The 27611-nt window shown below is 39.1% G+C and overlaps 1 protein-coding gene across 6 annotated transcripts in view; it reads right to left on the bottom strand.

Moving 5' to 3' along the window:
• The window catches only part of LOC129700815 (CMP-N-acetylneuraminate-beta-1,4-galactoside alpha-2,3-sialyltransferase-like), a 389167-nt gene that overhangs the window by 170833 nt on the left and 190723 nt on the right, over positions 1 to 27611 (bottom strand). For 3 of the 6 annotated variants that reach the window (XM_055641534.1, XM_055641536.1, XM_055641537.1), the window contains 2 exons: positions 27182 to 27289; positions 15069 to 15161 (listed from right to left, as the gene is read on the bottom strand). In XM_055641534.1, the coding sequence (XP_055497509.1) occupies positions 15069 to 15161; positions 27182 to 27289 (201 nt within the window). The remainder of the gene's footprint in view (positions 1 to 15068; positions 15162 to 27181; positions 27290 to 27611) is intronic. The other 3 variants (XM_055641540.1, XM_055641538.1, XM_055641539.1) reach the window with 1 other exon arrangement.

The raw sequence follows: 27611 nt of genomic DNA, 5'->3' as shown, positions 1-27611 counted from the left end.
TCTCCCGAGATGATGCCTGTCCCGCTGAGTTACTCCAGCATTTTGTGTCTATCCTGAAAGATGAAGTACTAATTTATTTTGGCCATTTCAGATTCAAGGCACATTGCTCCCACATCACCAGTATGAAACATTTAATTCCCCAACTTCATGATGAAACATTTGAATGTGTTGCCAAGTGTATAATCTGCTGTGCAGAATAAGTGTGACTCTGGTCACTTTCATTCATAGTTGACAGCAACAATCCATAAAATGTACAGTGAGAGCAAGAAAAGGGAATTATATGCACAATAGCTTGCAAGTAGACTCACGATAATGAGACAGACAAGAAAAAAAACTGAGCACAGTATCATATCTTCAAGTGATACATTTTATATCGCAATTGAGATACATTGTCATAGGCTCCAAAGTATAAAATGTGCTCAATTTTTCAAATAATTTTCCTTCCAACCCAGCACAGAACTATTGGTCTTCACCATCGCGTTATTTATTTTAAAGTAGCAAAACAGTTGTGAATTATTTTAGTAAGTGATTGGTGTGACTTCACAGTCTGCTGCACTGTTACAGAAATGTAAACAATGCAAAATTACTGCTAATAGGGCAAGTAGCTATTTATCAAGTCAAACGAAAATCAATTGAACACATTTCCCCATCCTCTCCTTTTCAACCAGAGTAACAGATGCGGATGGATTGTCAATCAACACACAATTTAAAGCCTTGTGCTCATACTATTATGCACAAGTGTACAACAAATGTATTCCTCTGCTCTTTCCCAAAGAACAAACACACCAGAAAATAGTAGGCCACAAGGTCACCTAAACTTGTCACAATGTATGATTAACATGATAACGCCTCTCATGCTATCTCACTCAACATGATCATGACATTCAATATTATCATGGATGATCAGCTCAACACCTCTTCTATGATCTGTCTCCATACCCCTGTATTCACAATCCTCAAAAATTGTATCCACCTCCACTTTAAATACTCCCAATGATCTAACCTTTCAAACCGTCTTGGGTAGAGAATTAGAGACTCATCATCTTCTGTTTGAAGTTGTTTCTACAAACATCCATTTGAAGTAATCATACTAGATCTCTATGTCCCCTCATTGAGGACTCTCCCAGAAATTAAAATAACACATCTACCCGGTCATGTCTCCTTATGGTCAAGGAGTTTTTTTAAGGTGTATTTTTAAGATGTAACAACTAACAGGTATTTTTAAGATGTAACAACCAGATGGCGCCATCAATGGCTGCCTCGGCAACAGTCTGTCTGTCCGTCCCTTCCTTCTTTGTGTTTTAAAAGTATGTTAAAGGTATGTTTTTTATTGGTCTTTCGCTTGTTTTATGTGGGGGGGTGGCGGAAACTTTTTCTAATCTCTTACTTCGACGGAGATGCGATTTTTTTCCATATCTTTTCTTCGTCCGCACTATGGCCAACATCGAGGAGTTGGCGGTTTTTGCTGGAGACCGATTTTTGAGAGCTCCACTGCAGAGAGTCTACGAGACTTTAACATTGCGGAGCACGAGATCCCTTTGCCAGGGATCGACCTCGGAGCTCCAACGTGCTTGCGGACTTAACATCACGTAGCTCATGGTCTCTGGTCTGAGACCGACTTTGGGAGCTCCAAGCCGCTGGAGCTTCGACCTCCCCGACGGGAGAGTTTCGATCGCCCCGATGCGGGAGCTTTGAACGCCCCGACGCGGGAGCTTCAATCACCCCAACGGATGGTTCGACTGCCCCGACAGCGGGAGAATAAAGGGGAAGACGCTTGGACTTTTTTGCCTTCCATCACAATGCAGAATGGGGGGTATCCGCTATGGTGGATGTTTACGTTAACATTTATGTTGTTGTGTGTCTTGTCACTTTTTTTTGTCTTTCGTATGGCTGTATGGTAATTCGCAAATCACTGTACCTTAATTGGTACATGTGACAATGAAAGACCTTTAAAACCTTTGAAACCTTTAAAAATATCATTCACCATTTTATGCAACATCTTACATATACTTCTGCAAGACAAAGTTCATAGCAATTTCCTCCTTATGTCAATATTACATTCGGAAGACCATGTGCCAGTTTCATTGATGGTTCGGTGGAGGAGAAAATTATGGATGTTAACATCTCAGGTGACATGACCTGTCCTGCGACCAGCACATAGATTTAATCATGAAGAAGGCACCTCAACATCTCTGCTTTCCTATAAGTTTAAAGAGATTTGAAATGTCTCCGATATGCTAATAAACTTTTACAGATGTACCATAAAAAGTATCCTAACTGGTTCTATCATGGCCTGGTACAGCAAATCCAATGCACAGGAATGCAAGAGACTGGAGAGAGTGACGGTGCTGCCGTAAGAAGGCAGCATCTATCATCAAGGATTCCAACCATCTGGGCCATGTCCTCTTTTCACTGCTACCTTCGGGCAGGAGGTACAAAGCCCTCCAGTCCAACGCCATCAGGTTCAGGAACAGCTACTTTCCTCCAACTGTCAGGTTCTTGAACCAACCTACACATCCTTACGGGAACTCTTCAATCCACCTCTTCAATCCATCATCCATGGGCTTGTTTTTCTCCATATCTGATTTTGCACTAATGTCTCCTTTTTTTGCCTCTTCCTTTAGAATGTTGTGTAATTTTATGTATAGTTTATGTATCATTTTTTTTGTGTGTTTGTCCATGTCTGTGCTTATCTTGCTGAAAAATCAATGTAACTACACCTTACTGTACTTGTGCATATGACAATAAACTTGAATTAAATTCAACAGATTGGAATCCAAAGATTTATCTGACCCAATGATTAATTGGGGTACTGGTTATATTAGTCTATCCAGGGTGCTTCAACATAACTGATGGATGTGGAACTGCTGGTGGAATTGTCTGTGTCCAACATTTAACCCCACAAAAATGAAAGCACAAATGAGGGAAGAAAGAGCAGATACCCAATTTGCAACACTGGATGAAGGGGATGACTCTTGTGAGCTAAGAACTGGCTTGAATCCCACTGAGGCCCCAAACTTTCGCCAACCCAAAAGCTCTCCTTGGAGGAAAGAAAGTGATAGTTGTACTGGATTTTTTCCAGATGGATCACTCTGCTTTCCAATTCAACATCAAGGTGCTAACAGTGTGTTACAATCGTGCAAATACCACAATCCAACTTGGGACACAGATAGACTGAGACTGAATTCAAATAAATATGTGCCAAAAGAATGAAGCATTAGAAATTCCATGTCTGCCATCTCTCAATATACTCTTGAGCTACATCACTTCTGCAAATCTGTAAACCCAAATTGCTAAAGAGGTGACAAGGACCTAAAGCCCCAGATTCCAGCAAGGCACGTCAACAAAGTGTGATACTGCTGTAACCTCCTCCACAGGGCAACTGCACCCATACAGAAGTTATTACCTGAAGTTAATGTTAAATAACATAATATACAATGTATATTTACTACAAATGAAGGAGTAATCATAAGATGCGATACATCACATTAGGTCATAAAGTCTTGTAAGACAAAACCAGTTACTCTTAGAAAAATAAGAGTGATCCCTCCGCAAAAGGTACAGCTCAACTTATTTTCTATTATTTCAAGGTGAGCTGATGGAAAATCACCTTCCAGTATGAGACATGCATTGCTGTCTAACATGACATGGAGTCAGCATGGTAGGTGATATAGAAACATTCAGTTCCAATGACACATTTAAATGTTATGTACATGGTATTGGTTGGAAATGGATAGCCAGAAGGTGGTTTCTTTTGGTTTAACCTAACTTTCCTTAAATTTGACCCATATGTTTCGAATGCCCCTTCATATTCTCCAGATACTTAGATCATTAATGTATTTTTTCAAGACCGGAGACTTTAAGGAATGCAGAAATTCAAATGTTATAGTAAGTTTTGTTCAGAGATACTGCACGGCAACAGGCCCTTCGGCCACCGAGTCCGCACCGACCAGCGATTCCCGCACATTTACACTATCTTACACACTAGGGACAATTTTACATTTATACCAAAGCCAATTAGCCTACAAACCTGTGTTTAAGAAGGAACTGCAGATGCTGGAGAATCGAAGGTACACAAAAAAGCTGGAGAAACTCAGCGGGTGCAGCAGCATCTATGGAGCGAAGGAAATAGGCAACGTTTCGGGCCGAAACCCTTCTTCAGACCTGTACGTCTTTGGAGTGTGAGAGGAAACCGGAGCACTCGGAGAAAACCCACGTGGTCACGGGGAGTATGTACAAACTCCGTACACACAGCACTCATGGGCAGGATCGAACCCGGGTCTCTGGCGCTTGAAGGCACCAACGCAACTGCAGCGCCACTATTTCACTATAGCCATTTCACTATAGATTAAATAAATGAACATTTAAATAACACCAGCCTTTATAATTAGTTATTACTTCTTTAAAAAAACTTCAATATTAAACCCTTCAATATTAATATTGGTGGCACCCAGAAGACATTTCAAGAAGCATCAAGATCCTTACTACAACTTCATTGGAATATTCACCACCACAATGAAGATAATGCACGGAGCACATTAAGGTCCACTCCTAACTATCGCTTGGGAGGAAGCCAACTTAAAATGAAAAAACATTTTGCATGAATATCTTGAGGGTTACCCCAGTTTGCATATCCTCCCTTTTCTCCATGGGTTTGCAGACCATGGATGTTCTATGAGCAATTTTCATCATATAATTGGTTGCCACCAAAACGATGGACCCAAGTGCTTCCTTCACGTCAAGAGCATCATTGGGCAAGTGGACGGAAAATGTTTCATTTATTTATACCAGTTATAGTGCAAGGTCAGCTGATTTGTCCACTTGGGCAAGCAATGCCAATTGATTAGCAGACCTGACACTGCAGTGACAAGTCCAGACCTGGTTCTCCATAATCCCACATATTTATATTTGCAGACCAATGCCTTCCCCTTTATGTTTTATCCCTTGAAACTGGATCCTGCTTCTGAAAAATTGCAAAAATTAAATAAATAAATGGTTTTCTTTGATGCTGACTTTTGGAGGCAAGGCTATGACCTTCCCCTTGAATTACCTCCATTGTCTGCAAATAAAACCATTTACCCTGAAGGCTATTTCACTGAAGCAAATCTCTTGTCCCACCCGCCCGTCATCGATCTCACACTTTTCAAACACGCTGAAACTACACATAACACTTTGAAGTCCAGTATTCAAAGAGCTGGGTTAGCACGACATTAAAACAATTAAAAAATCACCCAAAAAACTACAATAACATTCCACATAGTTCTGAAATGCAACCTTTTTGTAAAAACATCTCATGACAAATATTTAGTTCCTTGATGTGATCATTCCCATTAAGTATTATTATTTAGACTTTAGAGATACAGTGCAGAAACAGGCCCTTCGGCCCACTGAGTATGTGTCGACCAGCCATCACCCGTACATTCTCACTATCCTACACACTAGCAACAATTTACAATCTTACCAAAGCCAATTAACCTACAAACCCATACGTGTTTGGAATGTGAGAGGAAGCCGGAACACCTGGAGAAAACCCACGCGGTGACAGGGATGACATACAAACTTCATACAGACAGCAATCGCAGTCAGGATCAAATTCAGGCCCCTGATGCTGCAAGGCAGCAAATCTACCGTTTCACCACTGTGCCAATCTTATTAAAAATATAATTGCAGATCTTTAACATATATTTTTATGTTATCCTATGTGCACAGACTACAACAGCAAGTACCTGGAATGAATCTAGATTGAAAATATTCAAGGGTGTTATGTGCAGAAGCTCCAGGACATCCTGGAAACTTCCATCATATATAGTATTTTCTTTGACTATATAGCACACAAACAAGCTTCTCGCTGTAACTTGATATGTGACAATAATAAACTAAACCAAACATAAACAGTAATGGCCCTTTAATAATGTGAACATGGAATGAAGATCAGTTCACATTCACAGTTCAAACAGAAATTGCAGAAACCTACCAGATCCTTAAGTTACTTCATTTTACAATCCCATCCTTTTCCACATAGGCCCCAACAGGAACATTGGAAGTAATGAATCTAGATTAGCCCATTCCGGATTAGGGTTATGAATGATCTGACCTTTGAAAATCAATTTTTACACAAATTCTCTTACATTTTTAAGCAATTTTCAAACTAGAAATAATGCAGAATATATTTCTGTAGTTTAATTATGGGTAGTGTTCAGGTGATAATTCAATAAAATGTAAGAATTGCAGCAAGCATATTTAGACGGATACAGTATGGGTAGAGGTAGAAACTTGACATTTCTGACACAGCAAAATCAACATGGATGGTTGTCAAGAATGGAACCTTTATGTAACCAGGGACTGCCTACATATCTAAATGCTTTCATGAAAACACACAAGAATGTTTTTAAAAAGGAAATAACTTTCACTCAGTTTATTCACTGTCAACATCACTAAAATATATGATTGTGTTCATATTAGTTATTTTGCATGCTATCATATTCATGATAGACCTGCACATAAATGATGTTAAACGCTCTTGTACTTTGGTCAGCACGGTGGTGCAGCTAGTGTTTTCATTGCTTGTTCCTCCAGTGAGTTTTCTCTAGGTGCCCTGATATCCTCACATATCCCAAAGATATAAGGTTGGTAGATTAACTGCCCACTGTAAATTGCCTCTAGTGTGTGTGTAGCAGAATCAAGTTGGGGGTGGGGGTGGGGGGGGGGAGGGTGAGCAGATAAAAATGTGGGGAGAATAGAAACTGTTTAAATGGGTGGTTGGGTTAATACAGGCTTGATGAGCTGGAGGGCTCATTTCCAAGGTGTATGTCTCCATAACTTTCTCCAGCGTACGATCGATTGAGTACACATTTCGTCGTTAAACCATAGCTTCTACCTGCATTCTTTAAAAAATGGCAATATCCAGGCAGAAATACTGAAAACCAAAAGGAATACAACTTAACAAACAATAAATATGTTTTGATAGTAGAAAACATTTTGTTGAGCAATTGAAAACAAGAGCACCTAATATGATTATGACACTCAATGACTACATGTTTTTGACACATCATGGATCTGTTTTTTTAATTATACAAGTATTGAAGTTATTTATTACAAATGTAACCACTCCATTTAAAAAAACATTTTCCATTTTCATCTATATTAATTGCCATTGCTCTTGTCTCCTGTATATCTATCTCCACCCCTCCCCAATCACCACTTAACACCCAATTACAGCCTGACTGCAAACGACTGTGGCCTCATCCACTACCCACGACCGCTGTGCTGCCCAACACCAATCTGGCCACTGCTCCATCACCAAAAATAGAAATTGAGGAGGTGGAGAGGTTGTTCAGAAAACAGAAAAGCCGGAAATCTCCAGGACCGGACAATGTTTCCCCCTCTACTCTCAAGCTCTGTGCCGAACAACTGGCACCGGTCTACACACACATTTTCAACCAGTCCCTCCAAACCTGGACTGTCCCTGCCTGCTTCAAAGTCTCCACTATTGTCCCTGTACCCAAAAAGGCAAGGATTACAGGTCTTAATGAATACATTCCTGTCGCACTGACCTCTGTCGTCATGAAGACCCTTGAAAGGCTTGTGCTGGCCAAGCTGAAAAATATCACGAACTGGACTCTCTGCAGTTTGCATATTGGGCCAATAGATCTGTGTATGACGCAGTCAACCTGGGCCTGTACTTCATTCTCCAGCACCTAGACTGCCAGGGGATCTATGTGAGGATTTTGTTTGTTGATTTTAGCTCTGCATTCAACACCAATGTGCCAGAGCTACTACACTCCAAACTTTACAAGTGCCTGAACTCCTCTGTTGGTGGATCACCAGCTTCCTGACAGACAGGAAGCAGCATGTGAGGCTGGGAAAGCACATCTCGGACTCACAGACCCTCAGCATAGGAGCACCGCAAGGCTGCGTACTCTCTCCTCTCCTCTCTCTACACCAATGACTGCACTTCCACTGACTCCTCTGTCAAGCTTCTCAAGGTTGCGGATGACACAACCCTGGTTGGACTGATCCAGGATGGGGAGGAATCTGCCTACAAACAGGAAGTGACACAGCTGGCGGCCTGGTGCCATCGCAACGTCCTGGAGCTCAATGTTCGTAAGACAGTGGATTTGATTGCAGACTTTAGGAGACCTACCCCCCCCCCCCCCCTCACCATCAACAACACCACCACATTTTAAGTTCCTGGGAACCATCATCTCCAAGGACCTTAAGTGGGGGGCCACCATTGACTCCACAGTCAAAAAGGCACAACAGAGGATGTACTTCCTGCGGCAGCCGAGGAAGCACAATCTGCCACAGGCAATGATGGTCCAATTCTATACGGCCATCATAGAGTCTGTCCTCACCTTCTCCATCATGGTCTGGTTTGGCTCAGCCACGACATCCGGAGGCTGCAGCGAATCGTTCGATCAGCTGAGCAGGTTATTGGCTGCAACCTTCCCTCCTGTACACTGCAAATGCCAGGAAACGAGTTGGCAAGATCATCTCGGACCCCTCTTACCCTGGCCACAAACTCTTTGAATCACTTTCACTTCCCTCTCGAAGGCGACTCCGCACTGTCAAAGCTGCCACAGCCAGACATAGAAACAGCTTTTTTTTCCACGAGCAGTAGCTCTACTCAATAACCAAAAATATGTAGCCTCCTTTTGCGCTGGTATTTTATTTAATTCACATCTTTAATCGATAATGTTTTATTATTAATGTTTTATGCGTCATTCCTAGCTGTCACTGTATGTAATGTTGTCACTTGCCGGCAGAGCACTAAGGCAAATTCCTTGTATGTGAATACTTGCCCAATAAACGTATTTATTCATTCATTCATTCATTAATATCCATTGAATTCTGAATTATATTCTGCATGACAGAATCTCTAAACTATATCCTATAATGTCCATTGACATGTAATTGCTTTAGACTTGCTGCACACAAAGGCCTTTCCTCTGAGCTGTAGGAATTAAAAACTCGCTCTCAGAAATAGCAGTGGAAGTAGTGCTTGTTGGACAAGTGACTGAAATGGCATCAGACACCCATCTAAATCTTCCTGAAAGAACACTTTTCAAAATGATTAACAAGGTGCATGTGGTACAAACATAACAATACTGCTGTGTTGTCAACATAATAGAAAATAGATAAGATTCATTGCAACTATGTTGGAATTCTCTTACTCTGAGCTAAATCCAGTGAAACAGCAAAGATCTAAGATCCTTGTACTAAATGTTATTCTCTCATTATGTATCTACAGTATACACTGTAATTGGCTCAATTATAATCATCTATAGTCTTTCCGCTGACTGGTTAGCACGCAACAAAAGCTTTTCACTGTACCTCGGTACACGTGACAATAAACTAAACTAAGGAAGTTATTCATAATTTCTCAATTGTCTTTTTTAAACCACATAGAAACATGTTAGCCTTCCCCAAGACAAGTTTAAATTGAAGGACATTCAAGGGAGCAAATAAAACCAGCATCAGGCCATAGAACAGTGTCACCAAAATGTAACACTTTTCCCAGATAAAAATGCTGAAATGATAGTTACCAATTCCTTGGGATTTATATAATTTCCCTTCAAGGCAAGAAGTAAATGCTAAAAATTGAAGAGGATCTAGTTCATTTTATTTGTATTACCTGCCAGCACAAAGTCTTATCCTCTTTGTCATCACAATAAGTATTGATATCTGGTTGACACAGTATAATGTTTCTGGCTTGATAAGTAATTACTAGCTTGTTAAAATGTTCCATCTGAAAGAATCCAAAATTCCATGGCTTAACTTTACAAGTCGTTATATGATAACAGGGAAGTCTCATTACAGGACAGTGGCAATCAGTGGGCATTAAACAGATTGGCAGCGAGGACATTGTTGCTGGGATTCTTTGGCAGCAAGAGGTGCCTGTAGCACCCAACCCAACAAGCATATAATGCTCTTAGAGAAGTCCTATCTAGCTAAGTTACTTCATTTGACTTCAATAAATGGACATTAACGATGAGACATAAAAGAGGATAATCAGACAGGTGATCAAGAGTATGGTCAAACAGGGAGAATTGAAAAGAGCTAGGTCCATCAGCTACACAAAGCAGGCAACATTACTCTGTCCTTCAAGCTAATATGCAGAAGTTGGTCTGTGACACACAACAAACCTTTGTCCTTCAATACATGACACAGAGTCTCAATGAACTTAACAGACTGTATCAGTCCACCATATGGCTCACGCTTTTAAGAGTACAACAGACATCTGTCCTACAATATTTATTAATCTGCTCTCCCATTACCTTTTTCACCATCAGTATGACAGAGGTGAGACAGACAAATACCATGTTTGCCAAATTTTCTTTTAAACTATATCTTGGATTTTATACGACAGCTGTGACACGTAACAGAAAACATACTGCACGGTTTCAAAACAGTTGATGTGAGCCAACAAAAGGAAGATTGTCTCTCCCAAGTCATTGCTGGGCTCCAACAAGAACCTCGTTTCCTTAAACCCGCTGATCTAATCACTGAAGTCTGCTCAATAGCACCATCTGTTCAAGGTAATGAATAAAGTGAGAGACTATTTCCAGATTCTAATAACATTTTAAACTGCACTGAAACCCAAAGTCTCAATTGTGCCCTTAATCAATCTCACAGACTGTGTAACTTAATACACCAACATTATACTACTCTACCAAAATAATGTTCAATTTTGAAGATTTCCAGCAATAACATTTGAATAGTCTTAAAGACTAGAAAGGAAATAAATGTCAATTGGTGTCAATCCAAAATTACTGCCAGCTATTCCTAAGATAACTTAGTATAAAGAAAAGGTTTTTATTACATTACATACGAGATAAATTAATTTAAGTGATCTTGCTAGTAGTAAAGGCCATTCCTTTTGGGTGTACAATGACAATGTTAATAACACTCCATCATCCAACAGAGTAAGTGTCCCAACACAATGAATACAGGGAAAGATGGTACTACTGAATGTGCAGTGATTCCAAATGAAAAATGTAAAAACATGCTAATTGTTATTATGTTATTTTCACATCCTCGTGATACTGAGACAAAGTGAAGATTTAAATATGAAATTCCCATAATATTCTCTCTCATGGGCTCTACTGAGAGATTATGAGTAAAGCTAAATTCAGCCCCTTGAACTTGTTAATGCTTTCAATTAGGTAAATCATGTGTTTCTTGGTAGATCTTTCTGCATTAATTCTTTTGCCATTAGCAACAGCTATTTTTTTTTAATCCTATATCTAAATGTTTGAAGGTAGATGGGGGTGGGGGTGGATGGTCAGGATGAACAGTCTCTGTCCTGAACTGTTAACGTTTTCTCTTTCCTTTGATGCTATCTGACCTGCTGAGTATTTCCAGCATTTTTGGTTTTATTTCATAGGACTGCCATTGCTATTATATCGTTTGCTGACATATTTAACCACTTCTGTAATGAAAGAGCGAATTGCTATTGCATTGCTTGCTGGGATACTTGACCAGATCTTGTGGCTTTGTATTTCTTCTCTCAAGCAGGCTGTCTCCAGTGGAAAAGTATTAGCAGATAAGAGGGGGCAGTTAGGGACGCCAGTACTGATAAGGGGACAGACACGAACTGGCACAGAAAAACAACTCCATGTTAGGACTGGACTGTTGCATCTTGGAACTATGACCAATGTCTTCGGAATGCTTGGTTTTGAGCAAAAGGTGAAAAACAACATATTAGGACTTGGCTGGTGCTTCTTGGGACATTACTTAATGTCATTGGTATTCTGCGTACGTGTATACTTTTGCTGTATAAAGACTCCGGGATTCTTTGTTAAGGTGAGTGGTATCTTGGGAGAATCAGAATTACTACTGAATACTTCTGGACTGTAACATCTTCCACCACTCCCGTCATGACGTAAAAGTAAAGCTCGTTTGGTTTACCTTAACCCATTGTGTTTTGTCTGTTTTTAAAGATGCGAGCTTTAACAGTCAGGATTATTTTAATGGACAGCTGTTATGCTTCAAATACCTTCTTTTTGGGTGGCATTTATTTATCTAATCTTGTAATGATAAGAATGACCCACTTTCTTGTTGCGCCCTCCTTTAAGTTTAGATACCTTCTTCTGTTTCTCTTGTTCAGTTACATTATTTTAAACTATAAACATGTCAAAAGCAACAATAATGGTAAACGATGAAGCACCAAGCATTACTTTTACATTTTCAATATACAATAACGTAAGGTATACCATTTTACTAACTTTATTATATCACATCTGGATCACCTGGGCTACAATATATAATTTGGTGTTAGTTCCATTCATGTCGTACAACATATAAAATCTGGCAAGTGTGCAGGAATAACCAAAGAAGCCTCTAACTAAATATCATTCGCATACCTATCAAACCCAGAGACACAATTAGGACCTTTCATACATCAATAATAATTATTTTGACATTTACAATTCAAAGGGAATCTTAAACAATTGTCAATAAATGTACAATTGCAAGTTTGTCATTAGCTTTCAGATTGCAAACTTAGTCAGATTAACATGATGATACATAAAGAAAAGCATCAGAAAGCCCATCTTGACAGGCCAAAATAAGGAATTTGAAAATTAGCACATTATTGCACAAACATACCAATATATTGTGACTCATCCAATTCACCACAAATATTTTGTGATTCAAACAAGTAACCTTTTAAAAAAGAAAATTAATGAAAAACCAGATATACTTTTTTGGTTGAATGAAAAACAAAATTAGAATATTAAAATACTCACTACAGTGCAGTGGAGTCATTTTACAAAAGCAATCAAGTAGTTTTTGCATGGATAGCGCACTTACTCTTATTGGATATGGGTCCTCTGTTCATTAACACAGCACAAATATGCAAAAGAAGCCCAAATGATACTGAAGACTAAAAATAAAACGTTTTATTTTGTATTTTATCGTCAGCGAGTATGAGTTGCACAAATTCTTCAAGTTCGATGCTTTCTTAAATTTCCATCAGTGACTGTGTCTTTTGAGTACCATCCCAACCCTTTCATCTCTACAAATGAACTAACCCAAACCAATCATCTCCATGATCTCCCCCCCCCATTAAATATATCTCTAAGAAATTCCATCCCAATCATTTTCACAATCAACCTTTATCCAGAGAAACCATATACACAGATAACCACTGTTTTCCTCCTCAGACATCACCACCTTCCACTACAATTGCACACCCCAAACCATCACAAGTTGGCATCGCAATGGGATCCTTGATCTTTCTCTTGCACTCATCTTCATGGCAGATCTTTTCTAGTGTTTCTCCAATCACTTCCACCCTAGGAGCCTCTCTCCATACCCACCCCTCACTATGCTTGGTTATCTAAACGCAGTCCTGATAAACCTTCAGTCATAACCATCGCTATCCACAATAATGGGCGATCATAACCTCCATTACCACAATAGTCAATGATTATGAACGCAAGACCTTTATGCAAATTCAATCTTGCAAATTGTATTTTATCTGGCAACACACACGGCATTGCTTCACCACAGATATTTTGTGATTCAAACAAGTAATGCTTGTTGTGAATGCTTGATGTGATTTAAATGTATCAAAAATTGTATTGGCTATACACCTGCTCTGGAGATGACTAGGAGAGGAAATGGGAGGGTTGGTATTAGACAGAAGAAGCCAGCACTTATTTTTCATCTCCACAAAATTCATCAAATAATGAGTGGCCAGAGCCGAGAACCTGCAACCACAATACATCACATCCAGATTTGGTAAAGAATTACTGAAGTTGTTAATTATTAAGTACAATTCTTCACCTCCTCTTGACAAGGAAGCAATGCTAATCCTGGAAGGGAGGGGAGGGGATGTGAACAAGAATAAAGCTCACCCTGGTTGCAAGGGTATCGAATATAGAATAAATCAAATGTACTTGTTGAGCAGATCAAAAGTGGCAGAAGAATTTTGGCTGGAAAATTAAGAGCTTGAGAATGGACAACCATATGATTTGGGGCCGAGATTTCCATCCTAAACCCCTGCCCCCCCCCTCCAAATGTCAATACAAAAGGAGATGGTGCTTGAGTAGAGCTTGAGAAATGTATGGGAAGAAATACCAGTAAATGGGCAGTGATGATGAGGAAATGTGAGGTGATAGGAGGAAGTAATCAGAGATGCTTTGGCAAAATAACATAGGAAGTAGAATAAATTGCACAATAGGATACAAAATACATTATCCATTTGGCTAAATAGTCACTCTACCAGAATGAGTCCTCGAAAAGTGGGGCGAAAAATATCTTGCATCGATAACAATTTAAACACAGGGCTAAAGTACAACCAAGAGGAAGAATAAAATGCAAAAAAGAAAATGATGTCAAGCTGCACAAGGAGAAAATAAGAGAAATGTTCAAACATTTTAAAGCTGCATCTTAAAGAGGAGAATAGAGTGACTTGGGGAAATAATTCCAGATCTTGGGGACCAAATCATTGAAAGCACTGCTTCAGGGAATGGAGTGATTAAAAAGAGCTTGAAGGTTTAAAAAGATTTGGACATAAAGAATAACAAGGAGGAATTTATAATTAAGATACTAGTTAATGTGGTTGCAATGTACATCGAAAAACACAGAGTCTAGGTTAACTGGAGTAAGAACAGTGTTTTCAGAAGAAGGGTCTCGATCTAAAACATCACCTATCCATGCTCTCCAGAAAGTCTGCCTGACCTGCTGAGTTACTCCAAGTATTTGTGGCTTTTTCGGAGTAAGAACAAGTTAAGGCACAGGCAGCAGAATTTTAAATGACGTCTTTTTGAAAGAACAGAATGAAAAAGACCAACCAATGGGGCTATAACAAATCAATCTGGAAGTAAGAGATACAGATGAAGATTGTTTCGGCAAATGAGCCTATTACAATATGTATGTATTAGGAGAGGAAATTAGCACTCTTTGTGTTGGAGAAACACAAGTTTTGAAACGTATTTCAAGTAGCGTAGAAACATATTGAAAAGTTTTGAACATATTTCAAAATCAATTATGACAAAGATGAGAAACTGTCTAATTTGCAATGTTGTGTGACAAACAATGGGAAGTAATTTATAACTTACTTTGGAAATATTGCTGTCATCTGTGCAGAGGCAAATCCTTTTCTGCAGCCACCTTCTGTGACATTTCCATTTTTATAGTTCAATTCTGCTGAGCTGGAGAAAAAGAGAACAAAAATAAAAGCAAATCAAATAAGTTATATAACAGCACAAGATGGACACAATAGATTATGGGAGGGGGCTATTCAAGACTTCATATTAGCACACGCTGCAGAAAGGTAATCTAATTTATCTCACTCCCTTAGGATATAACTATTTGTTTTTCTAAATATTTATAAAGTTCCTTTCTAAATGGTCACTGGGGATTTGAATTCCAACATTGTTACTGTACAGATACTACTTGACTTGATAGCTCTCGTCATATCAAAAAATATCTCCTACCTTCTTCCTTCAAGGTCTTTGGTTTAATGTATGTCTTTCCTTACCGGTCAACCCAAACAAAATTGTTCTATTTACTTTTTCAACGCACTTCATAATTTTATACATACCTCTCTCATTGCTCAACCTTTTATATCCTAACGAAATGAGCCTCAGCTTCTCTAGTCTCTCCACATAACATGCCTGTCATTCCCATTATCATTTTAATAAATCTCTTCTGCATCCTCTCCGTGGCATTTACATTTATCCTGAAATAGAGTACTTATAATTAGTCACAATAAAAGCTTGCATTTAGATAATGCCTTTAATAAAATAACCTACTGCAAGGCATTTTCAAGGAGCAAACTTGGAGAGAAAGGATCGATGAGGTAGATCTTCAACTAAGAGAAAGACTAAGAAGCAAACAAAGGAGGGGGAAGGCTCAATACTCAGGGTAAGAACAGCTGAAGCTGAGTATTCTTAATAAGTGGTGTAGTGAGGGAGTTGAGAATCATCTGCTCTCTAATCTCTCTTAAGGAAATTAACATTATTATATTTCCTAACGTGTGCTGCGCCACCTGCCACCTACCTGTTTATCTTGTCGACTATCTTTGGTAATCTTTGTCAATTTGTCCTGCTCTAAACATGCCAACATTCGTATAAGCAAGTTCCGTTAATTGCCATATGTGTGCTTCGGAGAACCGGAGAGCCTGATAGTGTACAGAGATCTTTTCAGTAATTAAGCTAATCCAGCAAAAAAACAATGTTTTGCTCCCTTGTCCCTTTTATGTTAGTTATTTAAAACTGTTTGAAAGTCATTTAATAACTTTCCTTCTAAGACTTTCATATATTAAAGAATAATAGAAAACTAGTAAAGGCAATAAGTGAATGCAGCATTTAGTTGGGTCACACTTTCTTTGCAGCCGAACAATGAGCCTTGGAGCAAGTTGCCCAAATTTTGTTGGTGCCTGCAAATTTGTCCTCAGCACTGCCAGACAAGGTCATTGCCAAGTTTCTTCCAAATAACATCAGTCACAATGGCTTGAGAAAGAAAAGGAAAAAAAAAGTTTTGAAAAGCCTTCAAAAATACCGTAACCTTCTATAACATAGCAATGGAATAGGATACATAGGATGTAATGCATTTAGAGGTGTTAAATGCGCCTAATGATACATCGGAAATGCATGCCATTTGGACTAAAAATGCATTGAAAGGAATCTGATAAATGATGGTTAAGGCAAAAAACAGAATCAATTCAACAAAAAAGTAGCAAATGATCATGCCCAATTGTCTTCATCCCAGAATGCTGGATCACAAGACTTTATGGGGGGGGGATTCAATGAGCAGGAGCAACTTCCAAAATGGCAAGAAATCTCATAGGGAACTGTCATACTCAATATCTAAATGTTACAATGTAAAGTCAAAGATATGTTGGAGCTGAGATGTCAACACATCTAGACCATGTCCGCGTAAAAAAGAATGTTCATAATATTCAGCACTTCAGAGAGCAAAGAAGGTGATTGCTTCAGGTCAACAATATTTTATTTGGAGATTTACACCGTCTGCGGGTTTTTTTTTAAATCTTTCTGGATTGTGTAGAACTAAAGAGCCTGTTGCACTTTGTATCAGACTCCTTAACTTTACACCAGCCATAATTGTAAAAGCAGCAACCCCACTCTTTTGAACAAGTTCGGGTTTAGTGTTTATTTATTATCTCACTTGATATTTATGTCTTTTAATGTTTAATGTATTTCAAATTAAATTACTTATCTGACTTTTAAATAATTTAAATATTTATTTTTTAATTAATTAAATCCACTAACCGGTTTTGCTACCTGAGGCCTGTTTGTATTTATAGGCTGCCCTGACTCATGAAGAAACAGTGAACAGCTCCTGCATGGTCCTTCCCATGGATTTTGCAATGCACGAGAGTGGTCACAGTTTTAACACAGGGCCACACTGGATAACACAGCACACTGGATTGCACTCAATGCAGTCTATTTTTACATCTTTATGTCAGCACTTTTACTGCACAATTATTCAGAATAGTAGGCTGATTCAATAGTTTAATTTGCAAGATATTGATTCACCCCCTGCAGGGTGAATAAATCTCTCCTTATCTCTGTCCTGAATGGCCAATCCTTATTTTGAGATTGAACACTTCTTGTTTTTGACATTCCAGCTAGGGAAAACTGCCCTATCAACCTGTGTTTCCTCAGAGTCTAGCTCAATAACTATGATTAAGACATCTATTAAGTTGCATTTAAACCCTCCTATAATAAAGACCAACATGAATTTGCTTCTTAAATATATGTATATTCACTTTCAGTGATTAATGTACAATGTAACCCAGAACAACCAGTATGTTTCATTTAAAAAACGTTCCTCTTGTTTTCTACCAAAGTGAACTACTTCACATCTTTCCACAACTTTCAACTTGCCCATTCACTAACCTCCAACACATATCTGCATGCTCTTAATAATCAAGTCTACCACCTAGCAAGCTTTGATATATTACACTTGTTCCCTCATCCAAAATAGTGTAGATTGTGAATAAATGATGTCTCATTGCCAATCTCTACAACATCCCAGTAGTTTGAACTTCCCAACCTGAAAATATTTACTCTGTCCTACCTTATCCAGTTTATTATTACAGGTACTTCTGCTATAACAGTCATTTGTCCATTACACAAATTATATATAATGTGAGTAATGAATTAGGGAACACTAATTGCATTGCACAGGTTAAACTGGTTATAATACATTTTTTAAATCGGAAATTAAAAAGTACTTGAAAAACGATTGCTTCTATTGACACGTGCAATGACTACTCAATCCGTCATTCTTTTTTTTTTCTCTTTTCCATCAGACAGAAGATACAAAAGCTTGAAAGCACATCATCAGATTCAAGAACAGCTCCTTCCCCACTGCTATCAAACTCTTGAATATATTAACGATTTAGATGAGGGAATTAAATGTAACATCTCCAAGTTTGCAGATGACACAAAGCTGGGTGGCAGTGCCAGCTGTGAGGAGGATGCTATGAGGCAGCTGGGTGACTTGGATAGGTTGGGTGAGTGAGCAGATGCATGGCAGATGCAGTATAATGTGGATAAATGTAAGATTATCCACTTTGGTGGCAAGAAATGGAAGGGAGATTATTATCTGAATGGTGTAAGAAGAACTGCAGATGCTGGGTTAAATCAAAGGTAGACACAAAATGTTGGTGTAACTCAGCGGGTGAGGCAGCATCTCTGGAGAGAAGGATTGGGCAACGTTTGGGGTCGAGACCCTCTTTAGCCTGAAGAATTCATTATCTGAATGGTGTCAGATTAGGTAAAGATGAGGTGCAACGAGACCTGGGTGTGCTTATACATCACTCACTGCAAGGAAGCATGCAGGTATAGTAGGCAGTGAAGAAAGATAATGTCATGTTGGCCTTCATTGCGAGAGGATTTGAGTTTAGGAGCAAGGAGATCCTACTGCAGTTGTACAGAGCCTGCACCTGGAGTATTGCGTGCAACTTTGGTCTATTAATTTGAGAAAGGACATTATTACTATTGAGGGAGTGCTGCGTAGGTTCACCAGGTTAATTCCCGGGATGGCGAGACTGATATATGATGAAAAAATGGGTTGACAGGGCTTGTATTCACTGGAATTTAGAAGGATGAGAGGGATTCTTAAAGAAACATATAAAATTCTTAAAGGATTGGACTAGCTAGATGCAGGAAAAAAAATTCCCGATGTTGAGAGTCCAGAATCAGGGGTTTATTTTTGAAAATCCTGCAAAAATAACTGTTATTATGAGTCTGAAACTCTCCAACTCCTAATTCCCTTTCCCCCATTGACATATAATACAAATTTCCTAGGAACACAACTATCGCTGTATTTGGGCTTCTGCCTGTTAAACTACCTCAACACACACAAGTATGATACCTCCCCATGCCCTTGAATATTGTTTAATAATTCTGAGTGGCAACTTATCAAAGTGCTTCCGAAATTGCAAATAAACCACATTCACTTGCTTTGACACAGCCCACATAATGAAACATCACTCACACCCGTGTCATTCTTTCTTTTTCCCTCTCCTTGAAGCATATAATCAGATTCAAATACAGCTTCTTCCCCACTGCTATCAAACTTTTGAACGGACCTCTAGCATTCCTGCGATGTACCCCCAATCTTCCAATCTGTGCCAATGTGGCCCTGGCACACCTTTTATCTGCATTTTCAGATAGCATACAAAACTTGTTTCACTATATCTCGTTATATTATATCACTTTTTCCACTATTCATATCACTATGTACAAATGCAAAAAACACTTGTCAAACATAATTTTCTTTTCAGAAATCTATGTTGCCTCCACCTAATTCTATTATTGTTCATCAGTCAATGAAAGTAAACATGTAGGCACAGCAGGCAGTGAAGAAAGCTAATGGCATGTTGGTCTTCATAGCAATGAGTTGAGTATAGGAGCAATGAGGTCATACTGCAGTTGTACAGAGCCCTAGTGAGACCACACCTGGAGTATTGTGTGCAGTTTTGGTCCCCTAACTTGAGGAAGGACATTCTTGCTATTGAGGGAGTGCAGCGTAGGTTTACAAGGTTAATTCCCGGGATGGCAGGACTGTCATATGCTGAGAGAATGGAGCGGCTGGGCTTGTATATTCTGGAGTTTAGAAGGATGAGAGGATTCTTATTGAAACATATGATTATTACGGGTTTGGTCACGCTAGAGGCAGGAAACGTGTTTGGGGAGTCCAGAACCAGGGGCCACAGTTTAAGAATAAAGGGATTGGCCATTTAGGACTGAGATGAGGAAAAGCTTTTTCACCCAGTTGTGAATCTGGAATTCTCTGCCACAGAAGGCATTGGAGGCCAATTCACTGGGTGTTTTCAAGAGAGAGTTAGATTTAGCTTTAAGAGCGAAAGGAATAAAGGAATGGGGAAAAAGCAGGAACGGGGAACTGATTTTAGATGATCAGCCGTGATCATATTGAATGGCGATGCTGGCTCGAAGGGCCGAAAGGCCTACTCCTGCCCCTATTTTTCTATGTTTCCATGTATCTCTTGTATGTAGCGATGTTACAAAACCTACCATCAGCGGCGCTGCAGATCTGCCACTGGCTGTGTGTGCGACCCCGGAGCCTTTGAGGGGGTGGGGGGGATTAAAATGCATACCTTTTTCTAAATGCAAATAATAACTTGTTTCTGTTAAAATTAAAATGCCGGAGAGGGATTTCCCCGGACTGCTATCCGATGAAGAAAAATCGATTGGACTTCCATTCCCGTTTTTAAATTTTTAAATGTTTTAAATAAATCACTGGACAATTTAATCGCTGGATTAAAGTAAAAGGCGAATAACGCCCTCAAGGCCTTCAATGTGACGGATCACAATATCAGGACAAAAAAGGCAAGTCATGTATTTCACATATAATCTTGCTTCTTGGGGTGGCTTTAGTCTATTCTTATGATGCGAAAATGTTATTTAGGCCCCATACAAATCGGCTGTGTCTTGCCTGCCGATATGGGCTTAAAATTTACAGTAATGGCAACGTTCCAATCGATCACATTCCAGAAACACCCACTCGCAAGATAATTTAAATCCTCATTTTTTTTGGACAATCATGTCATAAGAGCATCTAAATCATCTATAATTTGTGTTATTGTCTGTCCATGATTAATATTTTTACACTAAATATCCACAACAGTTTTAGTCAGATGTATTGTGCAAAAAATAATAATTTAAATTATATTGAGAATGGATGTTTCTGGATTAATTTATGGGAATTAAACATTAAATTCCTTCCATTTGGCATATAGGTTCATGACAGTGAGATTTAAAAATCATGTTATATTGTGAATTCTTGTGTGAATGGGATCAGTTTGTTATTTGTTATTTGGATACTTAGGCTATTTAAAAATGTTAGCCTTTTTTAAAGAAATGGATAGATGTTTAGATCTAGTAATTGAATTTAGATGAATAGATTGATTAGATGATTTGATGAATACGATGAATATGAATTTTTTGTTCGGTATTTACTATTTGTTTACACGTTTAACTTTATCATTTCTACCTTTTTCTAAATGCAAATAATAACTTGTTTCTGTTAATGCTGTTCAGTGTTATTTTTCCCCTTTACATTTTAAACAGACGTCTCTAAAGAAGAAATGAAAAATTGTCAATCCAAATGCCCAGCAAAAGAAACTAATTTAGACAGCATTCGCAGAGATTATCCGAATTTGGACTACTCCAAATGTGATGATCTACAGGACATTCTTAATGGGAAAGTAGTGGGCAGAATGGCATGTCATGGGTGGTTTGTAGAGCAAAAACCTGTAGTTTAGAATGCCAAAATTGAAAAGTTGAAGAAAAACAAGATTCAGAATGTACAGAGTTGCTTATTGGTTACAATCTGAGGAGTATGATGATGCTACTGATTATGATATGCCAATGTACCAGCTAGCAACAGATCTTCTCCATAAAAGACTTGGTCTATTGCTAGAAATTGTAATTTATTTACCTATCTGTTACGAACTTACAGCATATAATACAATAATATTAAATCTTGAGAATATCACATTTTTGAATTTTCAAGGCAGTCTGGGTGTTTATTACTATTTCCGTCACAACGGTCAATTTTGTAATTAGCTACAATTAGGTAACTAACTAATTATATGCTTTAATTTCAGGTTATCCAAGTAAAATGGTTTATATTTGTTTTAGAATGCTTCAATCTATAATAACAAAATTTCTTTCAGTTCTCTTAATTTTTAAGAAAGTTATGTGCTTTCACTGTCCTTGATCACAGCTTTTGTGTTGTCAATGGAAAAGCAATAGGGAACAAGGTGCTAATTTCCGAGTATGAAAATAGCCATAACTTTTTTCATATGAAAGCGAATTAGGTTTCAAATTAGTTATCTTTATGCTTTATCTGATGGGATGAATTACAGGCTTAATTTTTTTTAATCTCAAAATTTTGTAACGTTCCTATTGTATGCTAGGGATGTTTCCCCGATCTTTCAATGTACATCAAAGCAGCCCTTGATATTATACAATGTGACAGGCAGCCTTTAGTATTTCTAACTTGCAGTAACAAAATATACTACCAGCTATTAAAAAGACCTTTATTTTTGTACAAATGCAATAAAAACACTTCATCAGTTTGTCAAATACAATTTTCTTTTCAGAAACCTATGTTGCCTCCACTTAATTCTATTATTGTTCATCAGTCAATGAAAGTAAGCATGTAGGTACAGCAGGCAGTGAAGAAAGCGAATGGCACGTTGGCCTTCATAGCAAGGAGTTGAGTATAGGAGTAAAGAGGTCATACTGCAGTTGTACATGGCCCTAGTGAGACCACACCTGGAGTATTCTGTGCAGTTTTGGTCCCCTAATTTGAGGAAGGACATTCTTGCTATTGAGGGAGTGCAGCGTAGGTTTACAAGGTTAATTCCCGGGATGGCAGGACTGTCATATGCTGAGAGAATGGAGCAGCTGGGCTTGTATACTCTGGAGTTTAGAAGGATGAGAGGGTATCTTATTGAAACATATAAGATTATTACGGGTTTGGTCGCGCTAGAGGCCGGAAACATGTTCGGGGAGTCCAGAACCAGGGGCCACAGTTTAAGAATAAGGGGTAAGCCATTTAGAACAGAGACGAGGAAACACTTCTTCACACAGAGAGTTGTGAGTCTGTGGAATTCTCTGCCTCAGAGGGCGGTGGAGGCCGGTTCTCTGGATACTTTCACGAGGGAGCTAGATAGGGCTCTTAAAGAAAGTGGAGTCAGGGGATATGGGGAGAAGGCAGGAATGGGTTACTGATTAGGGATGATCAGCCATGATCATATTGAATGGCGGTGCTGGCTCGAAGGGCCGAATGGCCTGCTCCTCCGTCTATTGTCTATTACTTTTTCAGGTGTCCTGGTACCATTTTCTGAGTAATTAATACTATCTCCCAACTGCTGATGTCAGTATAACTAGCACTTCCTCCTTTCTTATTTGAGTGTTCCCCACTTCCTCCTTTTGTCTTGAAGTTTTCTGTGGAAATCATTCCAGAATCTCTGTTGGAAGACGACAATTAGTGCAACTCCAATGCCAATATCCACCTCCTGGGATTCAGATCCGAAAGCCTTAGGAATTTATCAGCTTTAAGTTCCATTAATTTCTCCAATACTATGCCTTTCCTTTTTACATTTCTCATTAAGTTTTGACAGGCCCTTTTTTTATGTAAATGCTATGTTATGTTTGTATCTGCTTTCTCTTCCCTTATCAATTTTAGTCCAACTTTGCTGACATCTGAATGTTTCCCAATCCTCAGGCTTACAACTATTTTTGGTAATAAGCCTTTCTCTTTCATCAAATATAACCTTTAATTTTTCTTGTTAGCCAGAGCTGGATCATTTTACCTGTTCAGTAGCACAAACGGAATATATAGTAAACAATCCATTAGTTAGTTTTTAAAATGCTAGTCATTGTTTATTTTCTATCATACCTTTTAATATAGTTTCCCAGTCTTTCACAGCCAACTTGTACTTCATAGGTTCCTTGCTTGTTTCTTTTTAAATACATTTAAGACCTTTCAGATGGATCAAAATCACTTTCAAATCTTCATTAAAAATTATATTATTGTACGATCAGTCGTCCCTAACGTTGTATCTAAGAACTTTGACCAGTGATCAAAAGAAATCATCTGATATTCTTGTATGAAAGCTGTGGAATTTAAATTCAAATAATTAAATAAATCTGAAATTGTAAAAAATTGCTATCATTAACAGTAATCAAAAAGGTTGGGTTAGAGTTTCGGAATAAGAAGGGAGTAATCACTTTGATGAGATTGTACTATGCCCCTACTCCCCCCCAAATAGTCAGGGGAATTAGAGGAGCAAATATGTAAGGAGACTGCAGATACCTTTAGAAGTAATACACTATAACAGCAGGTGATTTTATCTGCCCAAATATAGACTGCGGGTGCTAAGGGATTAAAACAGAATTTGTCGTGGCCCTACACTCGATGTGCTTTTGGAAAATGTGGTTAGGCAAGTGAATGAAGTATCAGAAGAGGAGCACTTTGAAATATGACATAAGTGTCAAGCATTGGCAATATCAAATACAGATATTTACAGATATCAAATAGCATCTTCAAGGGAGATGCTAAATGCATTTCGTTGTCTCTGTACTGTACACTGACAATGACAATTAAAATTGAATCTGAATCTGATCTGATAAACTAATAATGTTTTTAAGAAGGAACTGCAGATGCTGGAAAATCGAAGGTACACAAAAATGCTGGAGAAACTCAGCGGGTTCAGCAGCATCTATGGAGCGAAGAAAATAGGCAACATTTCGGACCGAAACCCTTCTTCAAAAACTTCCACAGAAACTAATAACTTCTTCTTGATATTTGACGACTCACCCATTAATAAAATCCTGGGAAGAGTCACAATTACCTAGAAATGTTACTAGACTCACCACAAAAATACTTTGGCTGCAGCAAGGGGTCAGAAATTAAGTATTCTGTGGCAAACCTATTTTCTGACTCTCCAAAGTTTCTCCTCCACTTACAGGACATGTCCAATGTAAGATGAATATAGTAATGTTAAAATTGTACAAGGCATTGGTGAGACCAAATCTGGAGTATGGTGTACAATTTTGGTCGCCCAATTATAGGAAGGATGTCAACAAAATAGAGAGAGTACAGAGGAGATTTACTAGAATGTTGCCTGGGTTTCAACAACTAAGTTACAGAGAAAGGTTGAATAAGTTAGGTCTTTATTCTCTGGAGCGCAGAAGGTTAAGGGGGGGACTTGATAGAGGTCTTTAAAATGATGAGAGGGATAGACAGAGTTGATGTGGACAAGCCTTTCCCTTTGAGAATAGGGAAGATTCAAACAAGAGGACATGATTTCAGAATTAAGGGACAGAAGTTTAGGGGTGACATGAGGGGGAACTTCTTTACTCAGAGAGTGGTAGTGGTGTGGAATGAGCTTCCAGTGGAAGTGGTGGCGGCAGGTTCGTTGGTATCATTTAAAAATAAATTGGATAGGCATATGGATGAGAAGAGAATGGAGGGTTATGGTATGAGTGCAGGCAGGTGGGACTAAGGGAAAAAAGTTGTTCGGCACGGACTTGTAGGGCCGAGATGGCCTGTTTCCGTGCTGTAATTGTTATATGGTTATATGGTTATGAAATATTGTCATCTTGCTGTCATAAGCACAGCCCCAACAACGCAAAAGATCAATACCACCCCATGACAAAGTAGATTTCTTTAATGTCAATTACTTAAGTCACTACTCCCTCCACCAAGAGTACATCCACAGTCACAATATGGACTATTTACAAGAGTCATTGCATCAATTCATCAAGACCTCTTGCTTGCAAACTCTCCCACCTAAAATAACGAGGACAATAAAAGTCTGGACACTTCCAAATCACAAGTCATACATCATCTTGACCCAAAAACAAATGCTGTTCATCCATCAACAATGGGTGAAAATCCTTGAGCTCCCCCCCAAACAATTTGAATAACTTTGAGGGTAATCATTAATGAGCAATATATGTTGGATTGCCTGTGAAGTTCTTGCGACAAATCATTTAGGTTATACTAGACCAAGGGGGACCCGTTGAGTCTCGTCCCCTCAACGCGCGGTTGCGGAGGGGGGGCCTGCGGCGTCACACACACACTAACCACATCCCCCACACACACACGCACTAACCACCCCCCCTTGATATTATATTAATATTATTCATTGGCTCCTTTTACCCCATCGTTACCCTATCTCGAGGGGCAGAGAAAGAGAGAGAGAGAGAGAGAGAGAGAGAGAGAGAGAGAGAGAGAGAGAGAGAGAGAGAGAGAGAGAGAGAGAGAGAGAGAGAGAGAGAGAGAGAGAGAGAGAGAGAGAGAGAGGGAGGGAGAGAGAGAGAGAGAGAGCGGGGGGAGGAAGGGGGGGGGGGGAGAGGGGGAGAGAGAGAGGGGGACAGAGAGAGGGGGAGGAGGGGGGAGGGGGGGGGTGAGGAGGGGGGGGGGGAGGGAGGGGGGAGAGGGCGGACTTGAACTTGGTGAGCAGGCGGCGGGCTTCGGGACCTCGCGGGCCCTCGGAAGCCCAACCAAATCACTGCATGTTCAGCGGCTTCAATTCAGAGCGCGAGGGGAGGTGGGCGGTTGGGCTGCGGGCGCGGCGCTACGGACGGCCGGCCAAGTGCGAGTTGACTGCAAGCGGGAGGCGACAAAATGACTGCGAGTCTGGTGTGGGGTGGGGTTAACGCAAGTCGCAAAGCGTGCAAAAACAGTGGCCAGCAGGCTGCGCTTTTAAAACTGTGCGCATCTAGCCGTGAGGAGCAGAGCCATTGTGAGGTCATCAGCTCTTTAGCTATAAAAAAGATTTCAGATTTGTGAGCAATTAAAATAAAAAACTCAAGAAATAATGAATCAAATTTTCAGGTGAGGCGATTTTTGAAATCATGAGGTAAATCTCTATTGGAATATGTAAAACTTTCACTGTTAGCGCGTCGTGTTTTCGAGGAGATGTGAGTCACAGACAAACAAGACACACACAAATAAATACATCCACATCCAAGATCAGAGTTTTATAATAATAGATATGCAAACTGTGCTCATTCTAAATTTATATCCTAAATACTGTACTCCACATTGTATCTGTCTCCCATATTGATTGGAAGTATTACACTTATTCCCTATCTTAGATACACCATAATTTGGCACACTGGGATCTAACAGTCTAGTGAGTTTCTGCACTTACCGAGTGTAGTTCAATGTGGGAAGGCAGGGAGAAAAAAGTCTGTCTTTCTGGATATCACCAAAGGCACAGCCATCTCCTCTGTTGTCCACTACTGATTTCTCCAGTTCCCTAAGAGTTACCCACAAATTACATTTTCAGAACTTGCTAGCAACAATGATATACAAGCACTGCTAAATCAAATAATCGATACCAGAACAATTTAAATATTACAATCACTATTTTATACCTGTCAATAACCAATTGTCTGTTATATCAGTGTATGCAGAAACCTGCATTTATATTGTTCAAATACTTGTAAAAGATAAATTGACAAAATAAATCATGGAAAAACAGCCTCCTCTGCCATTTTAAAACCAGGACTAATTCTCTAACTCAAGATCATATTCTTGTCTATTCTCCATAATCCCAGATTCCCAAAATACTATTGATT

This window comes from Leucoraja erinacea, chromosome 10 (assembly GCF_028641065.1).
Source record: "Leucoraja erinacea ecotype New England chromosome 10, Leri_hhj_1, whole genome shotgun sequence".
Taxonomy (NCBI): domain Eukaryota; kingdom Metazoa; phylum Chordata; class Chondrichthyes; order Rajiformes; family Rajidae; genus Leucoraja; species Leucoraja erinaceus.
The sequence above is the reverse complement of the archived record's forward strand: the minus strand, read 5'-3'. Positions and strand labels throughout refer to the sequence as shown.